Source organism: Symphodus melops (assembly GCF_947650265.1).
Source record: "Symphodus melops genome assembly, chromosome: 1".
NCBI lineage: Eukaryota > Metazoa > Chordata > Actinopteri > Labriformes > Labridae > Symphodus > Symphodus melops.
In genome coordinates this window covers 9,685,327-9,712,338 of record NC_136691.1, presented here as the reverse complement: position 1 = coordinate 9,712,338, position 27,012 = coordinate 9,685,327, and the positions used below count along the sequence as shown (strand labels likewise).

The window sequence follows — 27,012 nt, the reverse complement described above, 5'->3', positions numbered from 1 at the left end:
CTCCCCTCTCCGTCTCACGCACACATAGTAGGCTTTGCTCTACTGCACCTGGTGATGCTGGTGATGCTGGTGATGTTGGGATGCTGCAGCACTGAGAGTCCATGGAGGATGACAAGCAGACAGACGAAGGCCCAGTGATATTATTGCTATATCCACTACTGAACTGTTTGTGTGTGACGTGGAAGGTTTGCCGTGTCGAAAGCCATGCAGGCCAAACCTTAAAGCGTTGCTTTTGATGGACTGGAAAGATGACGGTTTGATAAATGATTAAAAATTCCAGCTATATATTTTGTGCTCTGTTTAGACGAAAAGAGAAAGAAAGTGTGCTCAAATAAGAATAAAAAAAACTCTGTATTCTTCAAATCATGAGGGTGATGATTTCAACATATCAGTTTTTAATGCATCTTGCAAATGCAAAAAAAAAGGTGATTAAAGGTCACAGTTCATTCTGTCTTTAGTTTAGAACGTATAGACAGATAGATAGATAGATAGATAGATAGATAGATAATCTTAATTGTCATAGTATAGAGCACGGGACCACGGCCCCTTTTCAGGTGACACATTTTTCCAAGGACCCCCTCATTATTGTAACATTGATAAGCATTATGTTAATACAAAAAAAAATGAAGAGACAGACATGACAGACACAGGCGGGAGTATTGGACAATATAGCTGATTTTAATGGTGCAAGAGGTCCCAGTTTATAGAGATGCTTTTTCAGTCTTCAACTTTTACAATTTTTTGTAAATTATTCCGCGGATCTCCAAGCTATTGTTTGTGGACCGATAGGGGTCCTGGGACCGGACATTGAGAATCGGAATATAACAAATTGTTGTAGCAATCCTGTACAGCAGCATTTGCAAAATACATGTATAAAAGTATATCCGTAATTATGTACAATTCTATCAGATAACTTAGCTGATCCATCTACTCTGATTTCTCTCTTTTACTAAGTGACTTTTCGAAAACTATGCTACTTTGCAAAAAACAACAACAGGCCTATTTCCTATCCAACTGCTGATACCTCACGCCCTATATCAACCTGTTCATTGAACTTCCCTATTCCCTATTCCCTAAATCTTCACAGGACAGTGTTGCAGAGGAAGGCATCCTCTGTCCATTACCTCTCCTTTGCAGTCTTTGTGGCATCCTTGACTGCAGAAAATGTGCTTGAAACACTGCACAACCAACTTCTGCATCACAACATCATGATTTACCAATTCATCACTCATAAGGAAGCGCAGGTTCTGGTCTACTTGGGCAATCTCTATTTAAAGCTGCTTTGAGGAACTTTCCGTTTTGGGTTGATTTCAGTGGCACATGTTGACATAGTCTCTTCCACAAGAGGTGCGCAGAGATGCAAGGAAACTAAAGGGACTAAGAGAATATGTTTTAAGAGACGGGAGACTCCCTTTCCATATGTATTAATTATCTGGTTGTGAACTCCATTTTTTTTAAAACAGAAACATTTAGGATGTCCCAGGAACACTGAAAATTGTTTATTAGGATTAGGATTAAGGTTTCAGGGGGAATAGAAATCAGCTAACACCTATCAAATCCCAATGCTCATTAATGAGCAGTCTTTTAGGAAAGGTAACATGACGATGAACGTAAATGTGATTTTTTCTGTCTCCAACTTTCCCAGACTTCAGTAACAGGGGCAATAACTGACCATGACAAGAAAACATTTCGATTATGAAGGAGTTGTTTGTGATCCTTGCACTGACATATGTTGACTCTGGTCTTGTTCCGAAGTTTAACTGAAGTCTGATCCACTGCAGCTTCCATTCAATGAGTTATATCCAATAAAGGGGCTACTCTTGTGTGTCATCACTCCTCAGATTTCCCTCCCCTCAGCAGTTAGAGTATGGGAACAATCATGCGTATAAGAAAAGGAAACTTTTCTAAGAAACTTGACACAGCTCAGACACAGCTCCTGACTACACCAGAAGCCCGAAAAAATTGATAATTGCTCCCAGAGGATAAGCTGTGGTCAGCAGGGGAGCTGATGGATTCCAAGATTTGAACAAGAGCAACTCTACGAGTCTTCTGTTGCATAGTTATATATCAGACTGATCGACTGCAGTCTACATACATTCATTCAGACTGCATTCTAAATTGGTTTGGAATTTAAGTAGCAGCAGAATAAACGTAATGTAAACAGGTATTTAAAACATGTAGTTCTTTAGGGCAGCTACTGTACTGTGTTTAACAGGGGATCGAAGATGCTGAACTCTCAGCAAAGCCTCAGTTTGTTTTTATTCGTAATGATGAGAATTACTCCCATGCAATGATGTGTATGTGTCAGTTGTCTGATATGGCGAGAATTCAACTCTGCTCGATTTTTCTTCTATTGCAGCTATGGGACATGCTGTACATTATAGGATTAACACAACAGAATGTATATGGTTGTTTTTTTTTGGGGGGGGGGGGGGGGGGGGGGGGGGGGGGGGTTCATTTATTGGTAGAAATCCGAGCTGTGGGAAGTTTGCAGGATCTCCTGTTACATACAGGGTACTCAGGTGTTCGGCCCTAAGAACTGTCTTCAAAGGAAACCAAATTAACTCCCCTTACATCTGGTCTACCTGGTCTAGCAGCCATAAAGTTGTACAACTTTTTTACTGGTTATGTTTCCTGTTAAAGTTCAACTTAGCTGAGTTCAAAAACTCAGGGCAGCTGTAAATGTTTGTAAAGGTCACAGATGAAATTACCAGCACTGAGTACAAGCTCAGCTGAGGCCGCTCATGCTCGAATGACACTGACATTGCCACCTGTTTGGGCTGTTTCTTGACACATCATTGACAGGTTGCCACCGACAAGCATGGACAGAGAGAAAGAAATAGCACTGTTTGCTAACAGCACCTGATGCCAACTGCAGACTGTCTATAAAAGGACATTTCTACGTCCACCATAATGGTACATTGACCCAATCAATGCTAAATACATGAGCCTGTCCGTATGTGTTTGCAGAGACGTCCTTTGTTGTGACGCAGCCTACGTAAAGATGCATAAAGGAAATTAAGATGCTATTGAACAAAAGGGCAAAAAAGATATGAAGAGGACCAGGGAGCAAATTATTAATTCAGTAATCGTACCAGGGTGGCTTGAGAACAATTGTTGCAATGCTGATTTGCATAATGAACTGAAATTGACCATACGCACCTTCCAACCTCAACTGATATGGCCTGCTCCAGAATACATTACACAGTCAAACAAAGAGGTCCTTATTAGTCAATCCTTGCATGTGTGTGAGTGAGTGATGTGGGTGAGGAGGAGGGCTTTTGGCGACTCTGACATCAGTGATTTAATTTAGCGCCATTGTGTTGCCACTGAGCCATTCATCTGGCTCTATTGTGCGTATGTGTGTATTGTATTTTGAGTCTGACTGCTGTGTTTGTGCTCTTTGATAAGGCTTTTCACTCAGGCAGTGCTGTATTAGTCTTTTTTTTTTCCTCCTTTTTTTTTTTTAAACCCTAAGTGTAAAGAAGGCAGGACAGACATAGAAAGGAGAGTGGGTGGAGGATATGTAAATACAATGTACAGTGGTTACATTTTTTCATTTGACAACATATTTTAATATATTGCCATAATTATGTCAGTTTTGCAATGTGAAATACTATAAGAAAAAAAACAAGAGAGAGAAGGGCAGTGAAATTGTGTAGTTTTTGTTCTCCTTTTCTTGTAATTTTTGGTAAATGGAACTACATCCCAGATAATTGTAAATTTAATTGTAAGGGACAACTGTGTTGGACCAATTACATCAGTGCAGAACATCTGGCCTCCACAGCTCCCCCCATGATGTTTGTATTGTTATTCAACACCTTAACCCTTGGAAATATATTCATTTTGTACATAAAGATCTCGTACCTGTTGTGCCTGTGAGCAGTTTGCTAATCCGGTGCTAATCCCAGGTCAGAGGTAAGGCTGGATGAGCTTTTATAACATGACAATTATTATAGACTGCATGAAGAAGCTACACTGCATCAATGCTTCAGTCCGTGAGTTTACTCAAATAACTAGAAAATAAATCGGCAGTAATTCAAGAATTTGTCAGGCAATGCAGTTTTTATCAATTAAAGCATCAACATAAAACACTGCATCTAAATGAGTGTGTCATTTGTCATAGTTTCATCTAGTTTCAACACACTAAGGTAAGAAGTGCTGTACTGCTGAAACACCTGCAAATGTGGATGTATTACATACACACGTGTTTTACATACAGATTAGGAATAGGCATCCATACTAATATACACACAATAGATCTACATGCCTCTCATTACTATAATATGAAAAAGTATGATTAAAGGTCTTCTAAATGTATGAGATGGTTCAAGTTTGTTGCATCAACAAGTCATGGCGTATGCCACTCAATGAGAAAATAACCTTAATTCTCAGCTCATTCCTTACCTCAGCGAATATTGTTGTAAATCATTTTTGGGGGGTTCTGGGAGCCTATTGGTTCATGCGCGTACAAAGGGCAAGTTATTCTCTTTTCCCAGTTTCTGACTCTGTCCAACATCCTGTTTCTAGAATAAAGGCATCAAAGAGATCAATATTTATATTTAGAAATTGTCCCCGTTGGAGTGAATTTAAAAGCAGGGTATGCTTAAATACACTGCATTTGTATTGTGAAGTTGCAACCCTGACTAATGCTTAAAAACAGCATTCTGTCCACAAACTAATGAGTGATGTGACATCGGCTGCATCCCCTTGTTTTTACACAGTCTGAGAGAGAAAGAGGCAGTGTTCCATCAAAGCACATTTGCACCAAAAATAAGTGTCCTTACACACAGGCCACTCACCTCCAGTGGATTTGGGCCACTTAAAATCTTGTCACATTCTCAAACACTCAATCCTGATCCATTCACAGCACCACTCTGTGCACCCTCAGAGCCCGGCATCACAGTCAGCGCTGTCTGACCCCTCCAGCAGCACGGCCTGTGCTGTCTGCAGAAAGTGAAAAATCCAGGGGGACATTGGGGACAAAGGTAGGTCACAGAGCATCGGGGCGTCTGCCTGTCATGAAGAATGACTGGAGGGACAAGGACCTTCCACCCAAGCTGACAGCTGTAGTTAATCAAGCGAATCATAGCACACCTGAGTTTAGGACTCATGACCCCAAACCTCCCTGCTGGGTTCAAACACTTTGTCCTTATATACCACGTAAACCAATTTATTAAGCAGCAAACAACTGAGAGGAGACATTGTATCATAAAACACAAAGAACAATAAGACACATGTAGATAGAAAGTGGTTAAAAAGACACAGAGGAGGCTTCCATGCAAGTTGTTAATCAATCTCACTGTGTTACAAGTATTGTTTAAACAAAGTGGTTTGCAGTCGGTGAAGTAGAGCTCTGAGAAAATTCTAAATATAGGGTACACTTACGTACAGCCTCATTGATTTTTGGGCTGTTGTTTCTTTCTTTAAACGAGCTCAAATACGCGGCACAAATGGCCCCATCTGCAGCAACGTATAGCCTCGCCTGTCTGCTGTCCGGTTTCTCAATAAAAGGGCCGAGCTGACCGCATGTCCAGTGGCTAACACACTTACTATTGACCAGGACCTCTTACAACCCCACTTCAAAAATATCAAAGTATCCCTTTAAAGAGCAAAGCATGCAGAGCTACTATGGGCACACAGTACATACAAGCAGGTTTACACATTGCTGACTAACATGAACACGCACACACGGCTGTCTCTGAGGGATTGCAAGTTAATGAGCCAATGCCCTTGAGGGAACACTTGATTGTCTGTGCCTGGTTCAATACGAGGATGTTTTCAATGTCAAACATTCCCTCTGAACACACACATGTTCACATGTTGCAGATTTTTTTTTTTTTTTTTTTAATGCATAAGGAAGGTAACAAAGCTTTGAGGTGCGTCTGTAAATGAGCCCCTCCCCCATCCCCCTACCATACACACATGCCAAACACTTACAGTTACAGTGCAGCTTATAAATATTGATGGGAGGATAAAAGAGATGAAGAGATGGCGATGTGGAAATTTAACGAGGCTATAAAGTCTTCATCACGTCTGCAGAACTGCTAATCAAATAGCTCAAGACTAAAACAAGCATGGCTTTATGATCCTGGCATCACACCTCGTTTTTGACAAATAATGAAGAGTAGAGAAGGGAATAGAAGGATCAGTCTCTGGCCAGAAATCAGTTAGACGTGCTGTTTCATCAAGGTCACGAGGGCATTTGTTTCAAACGAGCCAGAAATGAGTGAAATTGAATGTGCGTATTGTGTGTTTCTGTGTCTGGTGTGTGTGTGTTCGTGCAGACAGCTCAGGGGACGGACATGACACAACGTCAGCTTGTCTCGACTTGGGGCTGCACAGCTGGTATCAATTCCAATAATCAGCCAAGGCGATAAGCCGACCACATACACACAAACACACATACGGCCACAGTCTAGCAGATGGATGCCACTATTAAAGGAAAGGGCATTGCCAATGTTACCATCACAGCGACACAGGACCTCTGGGTGGACAGATTTCTTAGAAAGAATCCGTTCTTGGGCATGCAGCCAAAATTAAGTTGACTCAAACCACTCATCCAGAGACGGAAGATATCGAGACATGAGAGGAAGGTAGCGCTTGTCCTCAGTTCAATGTCATGGACTTAATGATCCGAGAGACCACGACGGCTACTGTCTGTCCCCAAGTCCAGCAACAGTTAAATCCAAAATGGTCAATAAAAGGCGACCGAGATTATGCTGGTATTAGACTGGACCGGCACCTGATTGTATCACTATCCTCTTCCCTCTTTCAGATATGAGGATGATGCACGACAGGAAGTGCGTGTGAGCGAGAGAGAGAGAGAAGTCTTCTGTCCTGTTATCTTAGATAGCAATAATCAATGCTGAGCACAGGGCAGGTTATCGATGACTCCCTTGTACAGCCACCCTCTGGTGGTTTTAGCTCTAATCAATTCACACTTTATCAAATCAGCACTTCACCCTGACTGTGTTGGTGGGGCTGTGCTGGTAGGTGGCAACACAGGACTTCTTGCTCTTTGCACACAAGCGGGATAACTCTGTCAGGAAGGAATGCTCATGTAAAATGCTGAAGAAAGTAAAAGTTCTTTTATCCAAATACAGTAATGTGACGGTGAGCCTTCTTACCAACAACTCCTCTGGTTCTCGAGCCTCGAATGGTAAATTAAGCCGTACAAATATCCCCTGTGATTGGCAAAGGCTAGCGCTCAATCCAATAAAGTGGGATGAAACTTAGACTCCTGTTTTATTGGCAACCTGACACCTCCCGGCTCTGCTGTGTAAACCAAATCTGCAGCGCTGAATTAATGCAATCATCTCCAACACAAGGCAATTAGGTTGTGATTCAGGCAGTTGCTGTGATGCTATTTAAGGAAATTTGTTTGTATCCTCCCATCCAGCCATTTATCTATTAGATCATCCTTCATCCTCCTGTCAGCAGAGCCACAGCTTTGATGGTGGTGACATCAAATGATGCGTGATTAGTGCTGAAACCAGACAAAAGTGCTCCTCAACACCACTCACACAGGGAATAAATCACTTTATGAGTAGACGTTACAAAAACAGTAGGGAACACATCTGGAGTGATCTCACGCGCCTTATGACAGACCTTTTGAAATAAAGTGTTGAAAGAGGCCGTTCACAACTGGATGTAACAATCATTGCATCCTGGCGACCACGATGAAATCTCTATAATACCTCAGAGATCAAGTAAGTGTCAAAACGCATACAAATCATATGTCAAATGATACTGTTGAAAATTTTGAAAACAATTATGTCAATACACAAGGTTTGCTGTTGACAGGGTTAGGGTTGACCCAAAACTACAACAGACCATTTTTAAGCTCGTCACAGTTGTGCTGTGGTATCCAAATGAAAAAAATGTAAAAAAAAAAAAATCGGTTGCTGCTCGTCAGAATGTAATGCTGTTTTGGACCTGAAAATGTGTGTAAGTCAGCATGGCCTTCGCAGAGGAGATACCCACAATCCAATTCCACTAGGCTAAAAAGCTACAAATAGTCCACAGGCTGACATAATCATTAAAAAAACAGTTCATCTCAAGTACAGACGCACCCTGAGTAGGTGCTGTCCTACAACCCCTGACATATTCGTAGATCATCTTCAGCCATTGGCCTGCAACCACACGCCGGTGCTCCAATCATGTTGCGCTGTCATAGCACAAACTTCAGTGTGTTTTATTTGCACACTCTAAAATATAAATCAATGTATTGAATTGTAACCCAAGCATGATTTGCATGATACATTATTGTAATTCTAGATTCGTGCCTTCCCTGATAACAACACGTGTGCGACTTTGAAACAGTGGCCACCTAGAATTAGTTGTAGTGAGATTAAATATCAGGGGATGTACCTGGATCAAAATACCCCAGAGGGCTGCTCAGATAAAAAAGAAACGTTGTTCTGCAAACAATCCCTTGATCCCACGGCTGTAAACATCATGTAGTGATGTGCTGAGTGAGGGACAGCTGCCAACCCGGGACTGTGCTTCGAATAGTAACTTGCCAGTCTCTGCTGTCACTGTCAAATCTTTAAGTGTACACAGAGCCGGACCACAGGCAGCTTATCCAGATCCCAATTCCTGACATCAGCCTTAAATATTGACTCAGTTTGACCTTCAAATAGGAATGGACGGATCCTTACAAAGTATGCCTTTGTAGTCCAGGGAGGAAGCTGATAAAACCAGGGCTAGAGGGGAGTAAGGTAGATATGATTGAAAAGGTAATCCGTATAAGTTACAAGCCAAATCTGATGACAGCACCTGATTTTCAATGGTGATGATGACCTTGTCTTCTATGCTTTATTCACTCTGCACCTAGAAATCTGAAGCGCTGCAGTTTTTTCTTTGAGCTTGTGCTGTGTTGGCTTTAGAGAGAAGTGGCATTGCTGGAGGGTGGGCCAAAGAAGAGTGAAGCCAAAGCAAGGTGAGGCGGGGGGAAATAGTTGGGTACAGAAATGAGGCTGCAACCAGGTCAGCATTTTTCTGTGTTCAGGTCTGAGGTTCAGTGTGTGTGTGTGTGTGTGTGTGTGTGTGTGTGTGTGTGTGTGTGTGTGTGTGTGTGTGTGTGTATGCATTAGTGAGAGAGTTGCAGCGGTTTGGGATTGCTGCAGTAGAGTCTGGCTGTAAATCTGTGAGGTCTCACCTTGTCCTCGTGCTATTGTGATGTCAACATACTGTTAAGACTTGGCCTTTGGCTCCTTGTCATCTGAGCTGAGTCTAAGTCTTGGCTGTATGTGCTGCTCTCTTTCAAAGACTCTCTCTCCTTCGGTCTTTTGTCAGCTTAGCAGGCTCTGAAGACCGACCTCTGGAGATGTTGAGTCCCAGGGGGGAGAGAGCGACATCAATGGACAACACTGCAGCATGCTCGGCCAATAAGACAAAAGACCCAGACCTGTGTCCACCCCAACCTTTTTAAAGTGTTTGTTATAACTGTGTGTGTAGTTAATGATGCATGCAGGGAAATGCATGTGCTGGGCAAAACAAAAAGGTAAATAATAAAAAGGTCAATAGCTAAATTGTGGTTTGATTCACATGAATGAAATCCCAGAATCAAGTCAGCAGTAAGTGCATTCCTCCAGACTTTGTGCTAACCCCAAGCAACGGTCTTCTTTCTGTCGCTGCGTAATTTGGAGACTGATTTTTTGTGTGATTTTAATCTTCTCATGAGTCCAATGTTTACAAAAAAGCCTTTCTTGTATCCACAGCTTTTTGTAACAAATACACGTTGTGTAATTCATTGATAACTTGAACAGCAGACCTTGTTTGGAGCTGTGTAATGGAGTATAAGAGCCGAATTACAGTTTGAAATTATTGAACATGTTTGACTTAATCTCAAAGTTCAAAAAGCACTTTGGTATAATCTGAATGATGCGTATTATATAGAAGTGACTCAAGCTTTGCATCAGTCTTACATAACTTTAAGTAGTTGTTGTTCATCCACAAGATGTTTAAGTTCCTTCTCTTTACTGCAGAAATGTCAAAAGCCATGAATGCAGAAAACTAGTTTGTCCTTCCTGACATTCTATTTCTTTCTTTCTTTCTTTCATTCTTTTCAAGGTTTTGTCTTTATCGAAGGGGGGGGGTGGGGAGGGGAGGTCTGGGAAAGGCGAGACAGTTCAGCACCCCGCTCAGTGTACGTTGATGTTACTGTGGACTTTGAGAGAAAACCATGAAATGAAAGGCAATTTCATTTAAAACTTAGAAGGTCTTTTTTTTTCCATTCAGAAAAAATAATAATGAAGGCATTCTTGAATTTTTACCTCCAAAGTGGTAAGTGAATTAAAGAGCCACCACAGCCTCCACACCACTCTGGGAATGTAGATCTACTTTCACTTAATTTCATCATCCGTCTATGTGGGTCCATTTAAGAATCAAATATTCTCTCATTACGAGTGGGAAGTCCAATGCACACGCACAGACGCACACATGATGAGCCATTGTCCCCTCGTTTTCAAGGTTACACTACAGTTCTTCTGTCGCTCACAACACATTTGCATCAAAGCAGCCAACAGCTGCCAATTAAGAAACAGCCCCTCAGTTAATACACTCACGTCACAGACAATTACAATGTGTGGTGATCTCTCTCATACAACACACACACACACACACACACACACACACACACACACACACACACACGGAGGATGTGTGTACATTTTCAGGGGTAAAAAAAAAAGGAGCAAATAACAGCTAATGTTGGAAAAAGGGAGGAACCAGTCAGAGCGAGGGGGAACAGCGCAGAGACAAGAGAGAATGTTCTGTGCCAGGAACAAGGCTTTCAGGATTAGTTCTGTCATGCAGTTATACAAGAGGGGGGGAATAGTGGCTTGCTAGATGAGGCCTGACACACGGAGGAGACGCACAAAATGCAGCGGGACGTACACACAACACAACAGAGCACTCACGAGCAGAAAGAACAATGAGCAAATGCACACATGCTAACATCTTGTGTAGAGCGCAGCCACAACCGATAGGTCGTTTATATGAAGCATGGAAGTCATGGTTAAAAAAAATGCTCTGACTTATTTAAACTAGCACTTAAGAAATAAGATGTTTTATAAACAATCCACACATAGAGGATAATATTACAGGATGACTCTGCACAGGCACAAACAATCACACAGACACACAGATCCATGTCCTCTAACACATACACACACACTGCACAATGATCATTTCCTTCATGCCGCAGCACAAAATTGAGCTATTCATTACTGTCAGCCATGAAAAAAAGCATAGTGCAGGCATGGTAATGAAGATGTATTACAGCCCAGAGCCACTAGATGGCACCCTCCTTCCTTTCAGTTTCAATTGAGTTTCTCATTCCTCATCTGATCAGCTGACTCCCTCTGTGGCATTAAAAACACACTACATGCAGTTCATATTGTAAGCGAAGATGCACGGCGCCTCTTTAACTAAATGGTGTGAATTTCAGAGAGGAACAAGTGATTGATCAATGGTTTTATGCATAAACCTGTCTGTTTTGACGTACTTTGACTTCAACCTTGGGGGGTGATGTGAATCAATAGTTGCCATGTTGGCATAAAGATTTGCCACCTACCTATGATACATAATTCAAACCCAACTCTTTGTCTTGCTGTAGGAACACACTGTTGTGGGCTTCTACCAGCAAGAATACATCAATTAGCCAATCAATTAGTTGCACTCAGTTTGTGGGAGCCTGGCTTTATCCTGCAGGCCTTGAGGCGTACAGTCGATACAGTGACCTTCAACACAATACAAGATTTGCAGAATATAATCAGGCATGGTGGGCATGGAACAGTCGAAGACGAACATTTCTGGTGAGATGGGTTGACATTCTCAGTGTAAGGGGAAGTGGTTTTACATGTCTGAAGAACGGCAATAACAGACGTGATCATTTCAAATGTTTATTGAGGGTATAAGTAAAGATGAGGAAGAATGTAGAGCAGTGCAGTCACTATAGGATGAAATATGGATTAGGATATGTTAAAAAGACTAGTATGAAAGTCTGAACAGCTTTGGTAAAAGACAACAAATACAACTTAAAACAAAGTGCAATTATCAGTTAATCTTTGCAGGTCCATTTGTGTCTTATATTTGTAATGTTAGGACATTAGCAGGGGAAGAAAACACTCCGTTTTAAGTGAAGTCAGATATTACATCATCGAGTCTTGGCTGCAATGCAGTGATTAAATGAAGATTGCTCACTGTTCAAACAGACTTGTTCAGAAGTGTCTGAGGAGGAAATCGAGACAGGAAGTTAGTGCCAAAGACCATCATTTCTTCTTGCCAGCACTCTTGGCTTGTTTCTTTGGCTGCCGGGCGGCAGCAGAGGCTGGGGTTGTTTTTTCCAGAATTGCCTGCTGGGCCTGCTCCACAGTCTCTTCTTCCTCCTTCTTTAAAGTCGCCATCTGGCGACTACTGAACGCATCGCAAGCGTCGCGGAATTTCTTCCGGCACTGCCACGAGTCTGCCTGGAGACAAAACCGAGAGAAGTTAGAGAATGGTTTCTCACCAGAGGGCGAAGGAGCCGACAACAAACGTCCCTCACTTTTTCCCCCCTTGATGGTCAAAACAGATACTTATTACATCCTAAATATTCCCTTCTCTGCGTCACACGGCTCTTTTTCCTTCTCCACTCACCTGCATGTTCTCATACATCTCCAGCTGGAGTCTCATGAGCTCCTTCATGTTGAGCTCCTGCAGTCTCCGGTGCTCCAGCACGTTGTCTCGGACCAAACGGTACGTCTGGATCTTTTCAAAGCGCTCCCTCTGCTGACACTCTTCTATCTGCGCGTCCATCAGCGCTGGGACGTCTTTTTGGCATCTGCAGATGTATGCAGGAGAGTTCATAGTTTTATTCACTGTGAAAGCTGAAGACGTTTACTGTTGTTTTGGGGTTCAGATATTAAAGAAACTGCAGTTTAATAAGCTCAAAATGTGGTTACAGTTATTGTATGCAGGCAATCCTGTGAGATAATACAGACAACGCTGAGATAGGCAGGACGAGTAAACATGGAAAATGTGGCTGAGAAATGCAGAGATAGGCAGAGTTAGCGAAATGGCTGATCTCATATAGTCCACCCACATTTAGAAGTGTGCAGCACTGTTGAGGTACCAGATGTATTGATTTTAAACCAAACCATGACCTTTCAACAAGTCTGTGTCAAAACACGTCGTGACACCACAAAGAGTTGATATCTGCATCAAATGAAAGGGAATGAAGGAGGCACTCCATAATAACAAATAAATATTTAGCTCGGCAAAAATCCCAAAGAGGTCAGTGAGATAACAAACGGCATCCTAACTCGACCACTGTCAAGTGATGAGCCATGAAACATGTGGAACAAAAAAAACACTTCTTCATCTATCAGTAAAAAGCTCGGAATGGACTGACAGTCTTCTCTTTAGATTAACGATCACATCTAAGTACATCTACTTCAAGTGAGGCTGACTGGCTGTAACGGTGATGCATTAAATCCATCTACAGTTTTATTAGCCATGAAAAACCGTAAATTTCTCTCAAATCTCAAGAACACAACTCCCTCTAATCATGTATGAATTAAAGCTCCTTTGAGTGCATCACTGGTTATGAATAAAAACGAATGCCTCCATACGACACGCAGAGCAAATAAAACCATCAGCAACAAGACTATTCATTGTCCTCTGGGTCGGTGTCGGGCGAATGCACAGCAGAAACTGTCTTTTTGAATATTTTACACAGTAGATAGTTCCAGTGAGTAATCCGTTTGACTGACAATAAACAGCAGGATGAGAATTTCTCAGGTTGCACTACCTAAGCCACGAACAGGACAGGACCGGTGAAAACACAAGAGGTTATCAGTTCGTCCACAGGGGGGAGCCAAAACGTGAGTCAAAGTTCCTCTCAGGTTTGGCTGAAAACGCATTGAACTGCTGAGAAGTCCACACGGACGGGCTGTAACCATTGTATGTTTAAAAAAACGGACACGTGTAGAGAGATCATGTAAGGGGTCAGTTAATGTGTGTGTGTGTTTGATAAAGGAGAAACGGCAGTGTAATATTCCCCTGAGGCTCATACACAGAGGAAGGACTTCAAAGGGAGATTATAAGTGCTAAATATGGCCGCCTATTTCCTATAAGACGACCTTAATGAAGAGGGGACGGCTGGTGATGGAGTTCATTTGGTTAATGAACATTGCCCTGTTTTAACCTCTGTCACCGGGGCTGACAGCGTGTTCGCAAATGCTATGAAGTTGTCATGCATGAGTGAGTGAGCGTGTGTGTGTGTGTGCGTGTGTGTTGATCCATGATGTGTGGGTGGTGGGCGTTTGAGAGAAAGAGGTGTACTGCAAACTAATCAGACTTCCTTAATGGACTTCTCCACAGGATCTTTCCCACTCCTCGGATAGCAGGCCACAGCGTTAGCCGTCGTTAGAAGCTGGGCACGGACACACACATACATACAAACACACACACACACACACACACACACACACACACACACACACACACACACACACACACACACATGGACACCCACGCAGGCAGCAGAGGGTGGAGAGGTGATGGGAGAAGGGGCAAATCTCATTGGAGAGTCGAGCTCATCGGGGCTCTAAAATAGCTCTCTAATTAACAGACCCAAATACCATCTCATTTATCACGGACAGAAGGAGAGATGGAGTCAGGGACAGAGAAGACAAGAGTGTGGGAGAGAAAGAGACTGAGAGGAACCGTGCAGGGAGACCTTTAGGTTTAGGACACTGACCGTGACAGAAGATGAAAATCTGATTTTTGTTTTTTTCTTTCCTGATTTAAAAAAAAAATCAGCAGGACAACAATGTGGCCCTGGATGGCTGCTCTGTTAAACTTAAAGAAAAGAAATGCGATCACAATGTTATATATTATACAGAGTGGTTACATGATGGGAGAGGTTGGAAACTCTTCATGTGACAAAGCATGCCTGTACATTATAGAGCACACCTGACCTGTCCTCTGGACTCCTTGTGTTGGCCTTTTGTTACACGTCAAGTCAAGTCTTGTAACAGCGCTGCTTACAGCACCAATGGGAGCAAAGGTCAGACACACAGCAAATCAAAGGACGCTTTAAGAAGATACAGATGCTGCACGAACAACCAACAAGAGAAACATGCAGACACAGACACACGTGAACTAACCGTGACATGACACACAATGAACTTGAGCACAACGAGGCCTCTCATAGGTTGAATTTAGGAGCACAAAGCTACACAAGGAGCTTTTACAAGATGGCCTTCAGCAGAAAAATGCAAGCATGAGTCCGCCTCGTTTGATTGTTTTTTTTTCCTTCTTCCTCTCTAAGAATGTTTCTGTTGGATGAACAGCGAGAGACTGAAACTTCAACGTGTAATTAAGTGCCCCATGGTGTCAGATGCATGTCAAATCATCCTTTGAACTTTGCAATCACACTTTGAAAATGAGCCATGAAAAAGATTTAAAAAAGAAATGAAAAAACCAAAGGGGTCAAACAGACGAAGGCGTGAAGATGGAGGCGTACCTGACGAAGGGAGTGAAGTCCATGGGAGGGAGGGGGCTGAAAGTGTTGGTCAAGTTTAGATCAGACTGAGTGAGAGAGGCCGCTGTAAGAGAAGAAACGAAGGAAAAGACCTCCTTACCATAATGTGACGGCTGATGGAAGAAAAGGAGGGTCTGCTTCGTGTTTGTGAATCTGGAGTGTTGAAAACAGACCTGTGATTTCCGCACCATCGGTGGGACTCTCGTTGACCGCTCGCTGTTTGTTAAGAAACTTGAGACGAGACTGTAAAGCCTAAAAAGACAGCAACGCTTTGAGTGAGAGTTTGAGGACGAGGTCAACAAAGACTCACTGATAGAGATGTTTCTACAGGAGACACACACCAACCTTCTGTCTTACCTTAGCACAGCGGCCGGGCTCAGCCGTCTCCCAGGCTTTTTTAATGGCTTTCATCTCCTCTAGTCTCTCTGTGTCCTTCGTCACCTTGACGCTCTCCGCTTTGTTTTTGTCGGCGACCACGCGCAGCGTCCAGTTCGCCTTCGTCGAGTCAAGGCTCTGCGCAAACCGCATGCAAAACACAACAAGCGCAAAAGGCTACTGAGGGTACTGAACGGTAACACACACACACACACACACACACACACACACACACACACATCTCAGCTGAAGGACAACACGCTACGAGTGCGTCTCTTTCAGACAGTCTGCTCCACAGCCAGTCAGCCGTTCACTCAGGGTGTTATGTCCTCCTTTGGCTGTCTAGTCGTCCCTCATTAATAATTATGAATCGCTCTCACTTCATTTATTTAGAGATCATTATGTCCCTGTACTGCTGATAGTAAATATTGAAAATTGAGTTTTTCCAGACAGAAACCAGCTTTCTGAAAGTCTGCCCTGTAAGTGCAGTGGAGAATAAAAGACACTTTTCTTTTTTTTTTTTTTTTTTTGGCTGCTTTATGAAGAAGCTTTGTTTCGGATGACTAAACCAAGACTCTGCTGTTGTGGGATTTGATTAATGCCACGTGTTCTCTTTGTTGGAGCAGCAGAGTCAACTAAATATGTAAATGATAACCTGCTGATGAAAATAAAGGAAATTATGACTTTAGAAAAAAAAAAAAGAGAGACATCAGATAAGAGCTGGTTTGGATGAGTCTGTGAAGAGATGAGTTTTGACCACACTTCCTCGTCTTCAAACTTTTAACACTTACTTTTAACACACTTATAAACACCTTTATAACACTCACTTACAAAACAGATTCCGTACCGAGCTCTGTTTCATCTTCGCCTTTTGAAACCGAATGAGAACATCTAACAAATGAAAAGCCTAGTTCCACTTTAGAGAAACATTTGATCGCGCACATTTTCTACATTGTGACCCGCCAACCCCTCAACACCTCTTTCACTTTCTACATAGACACATTGAGATAGATCACAGCTTCACGGTGTTTTCTCACCGTTGGCGCGTCCTGCCGGCAGCCATGTTTTGAGACGCCGGCTTGCTTCCCTTTCTCCTTGTCACCTTCTCCTCTGCGGTTGGCTTTGGGTGTGTTGGATTTGTGCCCGTCATGCACAGGGGTGTCAGAGGTGGACGGGTGCTTGGAGTCCTCATGCATGTACACTGCATTTTGAAAACAGAGACGAGGGAGGTTCGGTTTTGTTATTCAACGACGACAGATGTTTTAAATGTGCAATGATGTAAATCATTTATTATTGTATATGTCGTTCAGAAGAGTTATGTATTTGTATGATACTGAATGCTGTTCAGTTACATTGTAGATGTAGAGGCTCAAACAGTTAGCAAAAAACTACCAGTGCAACAAATTGGATTCATTCTTTGCAACAAAAAGAAATCTTATTTAAAGTAAAAGCGCAACTGTGTGAATAATGTGTGTGTCTTTGTGTGTGCGTGTGAGTGTGTGTGTGTGTGTGTGTGTGGGGGGGGGGGGGGGGGGGGGGGTAACAGTAAGAGTTTTGCATCATTTGTATTCTTTGTTTGTTTCTTTGTTCTTTACATTGCGAGGGATTTCACTTCATTTCTTTATGACCTCATTGCAATGTGACCTCTGTAACATCAGGGTTACAGTCACAGCTGAAATAACCATGGTAACGAGTCTGGAATACATTGTTTAATGTATGTGCAGTTTGGTGGCTCAATCAAAGATACTTGAAATCACATTCTGAAGACACAACACACACGGTGGCCTTCTGTCATTACGAGGAACCTCAGCTGCTCACAGCTCATCTGAGGTGGGATTGGAGTGCACATGTCGTGTGGTCTCACGTGTGCTAGATGGCACTGTTGCACTTTACAGCTCGAGTGAACTCAGCTTGGATGAAGCGTTTATGAGTCTCACCGCTCTGACACAGCGAGGAATAATAATCCATCGTTTAGCTGACACCCTGCCATTCTGTCTGAACGGCTTCGGCGCATGCTCATCGAGTTAGTCTTAACTCGAGTCACACACAAACGTTCGTCTTCAAATTGGATCGGAATATCCATCTCTGTTGTTTCGTATCAGGCGGATACTAGTCTTGAAAACTGAAATGGCTGCTTATGGTTGAAGAAGATCTATTAGAAAAAAGAAAAAAAAAAAGCTTGTGTTCACTGAAAGCCAGAAAGAATCAAAATGTGTTCTGGTACCGAAAAAACAGTCATGAAATGTGAAGGAGGTGTGGACGGAGAGAACTAACGCTGCGTACACAACTGACTGTTTACATCTGAATGCTGTTACAGTATACACTGACTGAGCCTCTAACATGCGCAGTACAGTACTCGGACTGCAGCTTGTTAAACAGCTTGTTAAGGAGGTTTCAAAGCTTGGCGTGGCGTGTAGTGCTTCTGTATCCGTGTAGCATGTAGGGAGCATGATCAAGGCCGCAGCCTCACCACTGAGACACAGCCGAACTGGGTGAAATTAATTCACTTTCCTGCTGCGATATTTCCCAGGGCACCGGGGGGGCAAGAGCCAACTTCATTTGACTTCCCATTGACCCACTTACACAAGCTTATTGGAAAATCCACAAGAGGTTTGTGTGGACATTGGCCAGCGCATACTCACGTTTATCTAAGAACAGAGCACGCATGCGAATGATGATATGAACGCGCGGCACGTTGACGCAATAAAGAATGACGACTGTTTATCTCAAACCATGGCTGTTGCTGTTACAGTGCACGGGGCTGCCAGTCTGTAAACTGAACACATCTATCTGTGTAAGCAGCCGGATTTCACACCATGCAAACTGAATGGGTGAGCACAGACGCTATTGTCAGGTGCAACAGACAGAAAAGAATAATGATTCCGTGACGAGCACGCTGCCCTTTATCTTTCAGCAATCATGCAAATTGTCACCCATGCAGCACCTCTTTCACATCAACAATCATCTGTGCCGCAATTAATTGGTCCCCCCTCAGAATTTTTAAAAAGCTGCTATAAATTTCAAAGCCCTGACTTTACTATCAATCCAATTTGTGCTACATGATTAAAGGCCGGAGGAGCAGAGTTGGTGGCAGAGGACAGGATTATTGCCTCAGCCGACGACCAGTGGGCACAAGAAATCACGCTCTGATCTGCTAAAGCAGCTGTGTTCATTTGGCTTTCATTAGACTGCTGATTAACAGAACTCTAGCTAGTGAAAGTGAAGAACAAACACCGTGTGTCTTGACCCCCCCCCCCCCCCCCCCCCCGACACTGCCGTCTGAGTATCTGGCACACCTCACATCAAACGCCAAAGGAGAAAAAAAAGAAAAAGGAAAAAAAATGCAGTGCATACACAAACAGGGAGGATTAATCAAAAATCCTTTCAGGAGCAAGAAAAAGGTAAAAGTGATGCTTTTAAATTCAAATGTTTCAATAACCAGTGAAGGTATATTTGCTGAGATGGTAACTTTATGTTGTTCTTATTTTGATGTAGTATAAAGCTTCATTTTGCTAAATCATCAAAAATACTCGCTCATTTTCAGGAGAAGCACATTTGAAAATGGAGTCTTTTTTTATTTGTCCTGATGGGTACTGAGAGATGAGCTGACAGGTTAATCTTGTCTTCTTTATTTACCTCTTGTTTTTCTCTTCTCCATGTCTCTGAGTGACTGGACAAACTCCAGTTGGGATTCATCCAAATCCCAGCTCTTATAAAGCACCTCTGCATGCACCACGTACTTGTGAACCTGTGAGAAAAAAAAAAAAAAAGACAAGAAAAGCCAACGTCACAGTTCAAACAGAGACTTGAGCGACACGTACGAGAATTGCACGAACGGAGCGTCGAGAATCTCGCTTCAAGGAGGAATCGATGCAAAGCTGCGAAGAGATGAACGCTGATCAAATGGGTCGAACAATCACTAAGCTGTGTTATTCATGCAGATTATTCAGACAGACAGAAAGTGGATGTTTGGTTTTGATGTTTGTTTGTTTTTTTTAACTGTCTTTGAAGCTCATGCTGGGCGCAAGGAGACAGTGTCAGTCAAGATTCTATGATGGGTGGTCGCTTCCCGCATCCAACATATTTAACAGGAGAGGAGATGAAATAAAAAAAAAATAATAATAAAAATCCCAAACTGAGAATCAAACTACTAGAGCGAGATATTCCCCTCCCTGCACAGAAGATTAGCCCAATGAACAGTCTGAATGTGTCTCATTTATGTGATTGTTCTTTGATCAAAACACAATGACACTCATGTGAGTGCCTGAGTGTTGGCATGTGTGTTGCCCCAAATATAGATCACACACTCCAGGAGCCTTGGGCGTTTACGCACAATTACTGAGCACCTTCACCTCCCTGTGCTGTAAACACAGGGCTTTAATCGTTGACCCTTGGCTCTGACTCTTAATCAATAGTCTCACTCCTGATCAACGGTTGTTTATTCTGGCCGCTGCTGATCTGAAGGGTGCACCACGAAGCGAGAATAATGAGTAAGTGAGGAGTGCATATCTTAAGGCTGGAGACCTGAGGGGCTACGAAGCTGGCTCTCTTTTAGCCCTGATGGATCAACTTATAATGTCTGCAGGATTTTGATTGGACTTGTGTGAGGTGTTGGGAGGATGACAATGGATCCTGAGATGTATTGATATGTCACCATAGTAAATGATGCTGCACGCTGAGACACCAGCCACAGGTTCTCCTCCTGGTATCAGCCCTTTTGATGCATGTCTTACCATCTAGCTACTCCCAACATTTCCAGAGATAGATATTTGTGCTCCGTTAGTTTGTCCTGCTTTCAAAAATGGATCCTGCTGTTGCAAAGCGCGGCTAATTGTTGTGAATTGCCAGGTGAGCACCTGTTGGCACACGCTCGGAGGAGGAGGCATTTAACCGAGAAGGATGGGGAGAAGCTGTTGTTCTGATACTTTCATGTCTGGCAAGAGAGGCAAAGGAGGTGTTTGGTGGAGTAATTATGTTTGTCATAAAACATGAAGAAAACCCTGCAGTCACAGCAGCACAAACTATTGGGATTGCATCAAGGTAACCTGCATGCATTCTGTTTGAAACTCAGGAAATCCCTTGAGCCTTTTTCTTCTTGTTTTTCCCGGTTTGCTTCGCACTTCACACAATGCTGAGCCCAAAATGTAACAAGTTGTTAAATTATCAGGGGAAACATATTTTGCCTTCCCAGTCATGTAATAACTGACATATTGTGACGTTATCACGTTTTGGGCTCAGCATGTTTTTATATTATCAACCAGTTATTTACATTACATTATTTTATTTTTTTATAACATTTCGGGCTCTAACACACCCGCTTTGAGGACTTCAACATTTCTACATGTGGCAATGCAAACTAACCTGCCATCCAACGGTGCCTCAGCTGTCTGTACATTTGAGGTTTGAAAGTGTACAAAGAGGAGATTTAAAATCCTGGTTGTTCTCCAGATGTAGAAAAGACAGTCACTACAGTAGAACAAATAGAGCTCAGCTGATTTCACAGCTTTATGGACTCATGCACACAGGTGACTGCGGTGTGACTATGTAAAGTACACACTTATAGCACCTACTAAAGACTTTGGGAGTCATCATAATGTGTGTTAAATAGAGGGGGGGGGGGGGGGGGTCTGCAGACAATCAAGTGACTCATAAATCATGCACAAATCCCTGCTTCCTGACAAGCGCTGGTAAGTCAGACAGTAGCAAAAAAAAAATACCACCAACCAGTTTCTGCTGCACTTCTCTTGTGATTTTTTGTCAGTGCGAGAGTGTGTGTGGGTGTGTGTAAGTTTGTGTGTGTGTGTGTGTGTGTGTGTGTGTGCATTCCTTAGAGTAAGGCGTAATGTGTATCTGGCAGTGAAAAATTGATATCAACACAGGCAGAAAGCAAGTGGGTGAGAAAGACAGAGAGGAAAAGTGAGATGCGCCCTTGTGTGTGCGCACAAGTGAGAGCAGTGAAGTGTTTGAGTAACAGCAGATACCACGCAGGCAGCTGTCACTGATACCATGGTCTCCGTGGGAGGTTGTTGAGACTGCTCCAAGGACGAGTTTGATCTTCCAGCTGTGTTGTCCTGTCGGGTTGGGTGCTGGGAAGTGTCTGCCACCTTCACTCCCTTGTCCTGGGAAGAGGAGCCCTTCTGGTTCTGCCTCTTCGCGTTGTCGCAGCTGTCTGCTTGGAAGATATGAAGCCAGCAGATATCTCAGAAAAGGGAAGAGTGGCCAATAATCTGAACCAACTGTTGGAAGCAACAACTGAACAGCAGATTCAAGTGTTTGAGAGGCGAGATTTTGAAGAGCTCTTGTGTGAAGTGCCTCTACTGTCTGCTTGTTTTTTTTTTTTTCTTTTGCTCTTGATTGCATAGCAAAAAATTCTCATTCAATATAAACAGTAGTTTAGGGGTCAGTTACTCAGGTCACTCAAGCAAAACTATTCCAAAACTATTTCTTGATAACAATTTGAGATGGATAATTCCATGACTTGTGACAACAGTACTTAGTGCAACAATGACTTTTGAAACCTAATGTGCATCTAAACTCCAAGAAACAATCATAGACATCATTAACATATTGCTTTTTAACGGACCTCGCGTGATGGAGAAATTGGGCTGAAACCTTCTTGTGATTGAGCCAAAGAGAAAAAAATAATCATTTCTCCTGCACAACATCCTTAAAGTGCGGACACTCTACACTGTATTTGATAAAGGAATGTATCTATACAACTTAAAGGCTATAATTAGTTAGACCTATTCTGGGGCTTTTTCTGCCTTTGACAGTTCACCTTTGTTTGCCAGGAAGTTGAAAACAGGAATAATCACGTGACCCCTCCCGGTGTTGCTGATCATCTCCTTCTCCTGGTCCAGAATGGACAGACGGATCAAAACATCCGGCTTGGAAGTCTGAAACTGAATCGTTCCTAAGACGTCTGCCGTCACCTCCACACGGTATCTGCGGAAAAACGGATGTGTGCGTTCGTCCCTCAGAGCATCTGCAATGTTGTCCATCACAAATCTCAGGCTCAGACCGTAAGCTAGAGCATTTATACATGACACACCCTCTTTAACATCGACAAGAATAAATGAAACGACAAGGGTTCGATTCGTCTTTTGATATAAAATTCACTCACCTGCAGATGAGGTTTTTGTCACTGGGGATGTAATAATCCCTGTATTCCGTCACTGAAAACATGTTGAGTGGCGTCTCATGGGACATTTTTGGCAGGAGTCCCCTTGAGCCAATCAGACGCATCCTCCACTGGGCACCAGCCGGGAGTGACTCGGGTGTGATGACTTCTGCTACAAAGGTATAACCAAGCTGCAACGCAAGGAAAGAACATGATATCAGGATTGCTGTTGTTTTTAAAGGGAGACAGATAGAAATAAATCAACCAAACAGAAAGACAGGAGGTTAAGTTTGGCTTTTTTTTTTCAGGATTTCTATCTGTATAATTTGTGAAAGGTCGCTCACATTATCACACCAGCTATCCACTGTGTGTGTTCACACAGTGGATAGCTGGTGTGTGACTGTTCCCAGGTGTGGGAAGTATGCTTCAGGTTAAGTGTTCCATCATGATATGACTTTATTACAAATGTAGTCAACACCTATATGACACATGATTAAAGTATAACGATTTCTAGCACCAACAGACCTTGTTGGGTTTATAGACTTGAGCGGCTACTTTGTTGAAAACCCTGTGCAGCTCCTCTCCGGTGTCGTTATTTATGACGTGCAGCAGACTGTGAGCAATCGGCGAGTAGACCTTTGGTACCAGCAACATCTCCTCCGAAACCAGGAACACCTCCCTTCATAAATAAAAAAAAAAAAAGCCATTTTACGCAAGAAGACATCTTATTCCAATGTCTGACTTATTGTCAAATAGATTTCCTCAGTTTCTGATTCAATTATGAAATGAGCTGCCTGGCAATAGCCGCCTGAATTCAGAGGGGTGGTAAGACGTTTACACTGTTTTCTAACCTGAAGACTAAGACCCAGGAGTTGGTTGTGTCTGGAAGGGGGACGGAGTAATCAGAGAAAGTGATTGTGGTCCATTCGTCCTGCTGACAGGTGTAGAGCTCTGCTGTCCTCTCAGAATGTTCAATGATGTACCTGTGCAAAGACAAGAAGGCGGAAAGCATGTTAAAAAAAACAACAACACAATTTCATAGAACATCAAAATGAAACATATTGTAAAGTTACCAAGGCAAAACCAACTCATCTTCAAATATCTTTATCATAACTGAGGTAGGGGATTGTGAACATCCCCCCCCGCCCCCCCCCCCATCCCACCATCCATACACACTGTGACCGAGCTCTCACTGCTCAGGCTCACACATACTTCCTCAGGCAGCGGGTCATTCGGCAGACGCTGCTCGTCGATTGGAACGGGGAGAGGATAAACAGCAGATGGTACCACTGGGAAAAGATGGAACACAATGTGGAAAATGCTCCCTGCCTGGCCACAACAGGCCGCGGCAAACAGGAGAGGGAGCAGATTCTGAGCGGGCAGTGCAACAGAGAGACTCATCGCCATGATAGATATACAGTATGTATATATAACACTGGAGCCCTCATGTTCTCTCGGATGATGACGTATATGATATTGCTTGGTGAGCAAGGTGTGGTGTGTGTTACACGTTACATACATGTGCACACATTCTTTGTCAGAAGAAGTCGGACTTTATGTGTATTTTCATTTTTCATTTACCTGAGCAAGAAGGCGGCGTATTTTTCTGCATCCGACTCGACCTTTGACCACATGTCGAAAACAATCTGAGCGGCTTGGAGGTTCTTCTTGGTGCCTAAATGACGAACAAACACGCATGCACATTTAAACAGAAAAATGGACAAAAATGGCGTCATGCGCTGTGTTCACGAGTAAGTGTGTGATGTGTTTGTTCTCGCACACATGTTGGAGAAATGCTTCGACAAACAGTTGTGTGAAAGATATTTGCATAGATGCCCCCACATCCTCCCGCTGCCTCTCCCTCCCCTGTGCTCTGCTCCTTCTTTTCAAAGAGACACTTTTTTTCTTAAAGTGATCCAGCCATTATGGCGGGCCAAGGCTGCCTCTATTGAAAGACGGAGACCTCCTGTCACCTTTACAACCACAGCGAAGGCAACAGACAGACAGAAGAATCAAAGAGCAGAGGGAGAATAGAGACTTGTGCGATTTGGTGTTGTTTGAGATAGAAACAGATGTACCGGGGAATTTAGCGCTCAGAAAAGATCAGAAAAGGCCAGCTTTTAAGCTTCCTTTAAATGAAAAGCTTTTCAAAGCGTAGTTAGACAGGCAGCGCTTTTTAAACTATGATTGGTGTTTTGCCGTTTGCTTTAAGTGCCGGTCTGAAAGCTGCACTTCCTACTTTGACAAGTCAATGAATACAATTTGAAATGACTTAACCACGCCAGGAACGTTTCAGGGACATCAGGCTTTTAAGCCTTTGTGTTCATGTTTATGGCACATAATCGACAACAATATTTTTTCTTTGATGGTGACAGATTGTTCCGTAATGATGTTGATTTCTTTTGAATGTTTGGTGTGCTTAAACCTCTTTTAAAAGCCACGAAACACGAGGTAAAAACCCTCCTTTTCAATGAATACCACCGATTTGTAAATGCCGCTTTAATGAAGCTCCTCATTCTCACACGTGTAAGTAAGCTTCAGGTTTGGGGAACGAAGAGAACGTCATGTCACCTCGAGTGTTTCTTTAAACGCTGCCACACCGTAGTTAGAGAAATAGCGCAAATGCTTAAATGCAGAATGCGACAACATCTTAGACATCAATACAGCCAAAATAAAGTGTATCCTACTGTATATGAATGTCTCTCTGAGTCATGACTGACTCCAATGAGTGAGAAGTGTGAGTCTCACCAGCTGTACTGTTGTGCGAGACGTGTTTACATCATGTTTACACTGCTGTGTATTAAGAACATCATAGTCCACTGACTGCTTATTTATTAAGTGTCTTTAGATTACTGTTGTTCTGTGTCAATTTATGTGCAATGTCAAGCTATGAGTTAACCAAAGTGTGCTAACATTAGCCTGCTAACACAACACAGCAGGACAGGCAAAGGCAGCTCAAGCAAAAGACTATTTTGTCCACTTCTTGTGCCTAATGGAGCTGAATTACGGTGCGTTCTCATAGATGTTGCCTTCATGTGAACGTGAGGGGAGAGCGGGTTGGAGGTGTGTCACTGGAGGAGAGCGAGGGCTTCAAAATAGCGAAGACGCCTCCAAACAGCAGTTTGTATTGGCTTCATCCTGGTGCTCAGGGGCGACATCTACTGGATGAAAAAGTTGCACATTCTACCTTTAAGAACATTGGATGTTAAAACTGACAACTGAGACAAATTGCCTGCGACCTGCGTGAGACAGTTTAATAAATAATTCTTTCAAAGCAACACTGATAAATCTACAAAGGAAAAGCTACTCAGCTCTGTCTGCCTCGTCTTTCACTTTGTGGCTGATAGATGCTGGAATACTGTTTTTGTGTGTGTGTGTGTGTGTGTGTGTGTGTGTGTTTGTTTCCTTCGTCTGTGTATGTCCTCCGTGACCACTGCTCATCTGTCAGGCTGTATTAGCAAGAGTGGCGTCTCATCAATACATATTTGTGCCTCTGCTCGGGGGCTCAATATATACACCAACAGGCTCAATCAAACAGTAAATGGGTGTATTCACAAACAGACTAATGAAGCTCAGGTATTGTTGTTTTAGTTCTTAATATTTCCCCACACCTTTTGCCTTTAGCCCCCCTGCTCTGATGAAGGAAAGCAACATTCAACAAATACATTTTCGTGTGTGTCAGTGTGTGTGTGTGTGTGTGTGTGTGTGTGTGTGTGTGTGTGTAATGTTACCTGGTATTGAGGCATTCAGGACCTCTCTCACCAAGTGCCCTTTGAATCCAGCCTGCAGAGTGATGACTGCCTTCACCTCCCTGTCGGTTGGCTCTCTTTCCTTCCAGCCTTCTGGAGGCTCTGCGTCTGTATAAAAAGTGAATTTTCATATGCTAATGCGTACGTATTTGGAATTGAGAACGACAATGTGGTGCTATCAAAAAAACATCAGTTAGACATGTTTGAGTCCTCGTTAAAAACTGTGCTTGAAC

General features: G+C 42.9%; 1 protein-coding gene across 3 annotated transcripts in view; it reads right to left on the bottom strand.

The window, feature by feature from the left end:
• Positions 1-11,895: 11,895 nt before the first annotated feature.
• adgb (androglobin) overlaps positions 11,896-27,012 on the bottom strand; it is a 34,664-nt gene continuing 19,547 nt past the window's right edge. The window contains exons 22-35 of one of the 3 annotated variants that reach the window (XM_079354895.1): positions 26,762-26,887; positions 24,612-24,705; positions 23,882-24,013; positions 23,556-23,709; positions 23,034-23,221; positions 22,689-22,855; positions 21,892-22,082; positions 19,547-19,658; positions 16,948-17,111; positions 15,893-16,048; positions 15,709-15,787; positions 15,518-15,599; positions 12,646-12,829; positions 11,896-12,476 (exon numbers count right to left, since the gene is read on the bottom strand). In XM_079354895.1, the coding sequence (XP_079211021.1) occupies positions 12,279-12,476; positions 12,646-12,829; positions 15,518-15,599; positions 15,709-15,787; positions 15,893-16,048; positions 16,948-17,111; positions 19,547-19,658; positions 21,892-22,082; positions 22,689-22,855; positions 23,034-23,221; positions 23,556-23,709; positions 23,882-24,013; positions 24,612-24,705; positions 26,762-26,887 (2,027 nt within the window). In that variant the 3' untranslated portion in view covers positions 11,896-12,278. The remainder of the gene's footprint in view (positions 12,477-12,645; positions 12,830-15,517; positions 15,600-15,708; positions 15,788-15,892; positions 16,049-16,947; positions 17,112-19,546; positions 19,659-21,891; positions 22,083-22,688; positions 22,856-23,033; positions 23,222-23,555; positions 23,710-23,881; positions 24,014-24,611; positions 24,706-26,761; positions 26,888-27,012) is intronic. The other 2 variants (XM_079354897.1, XM_079354896.1) reach the window with 2 other exon arrangements.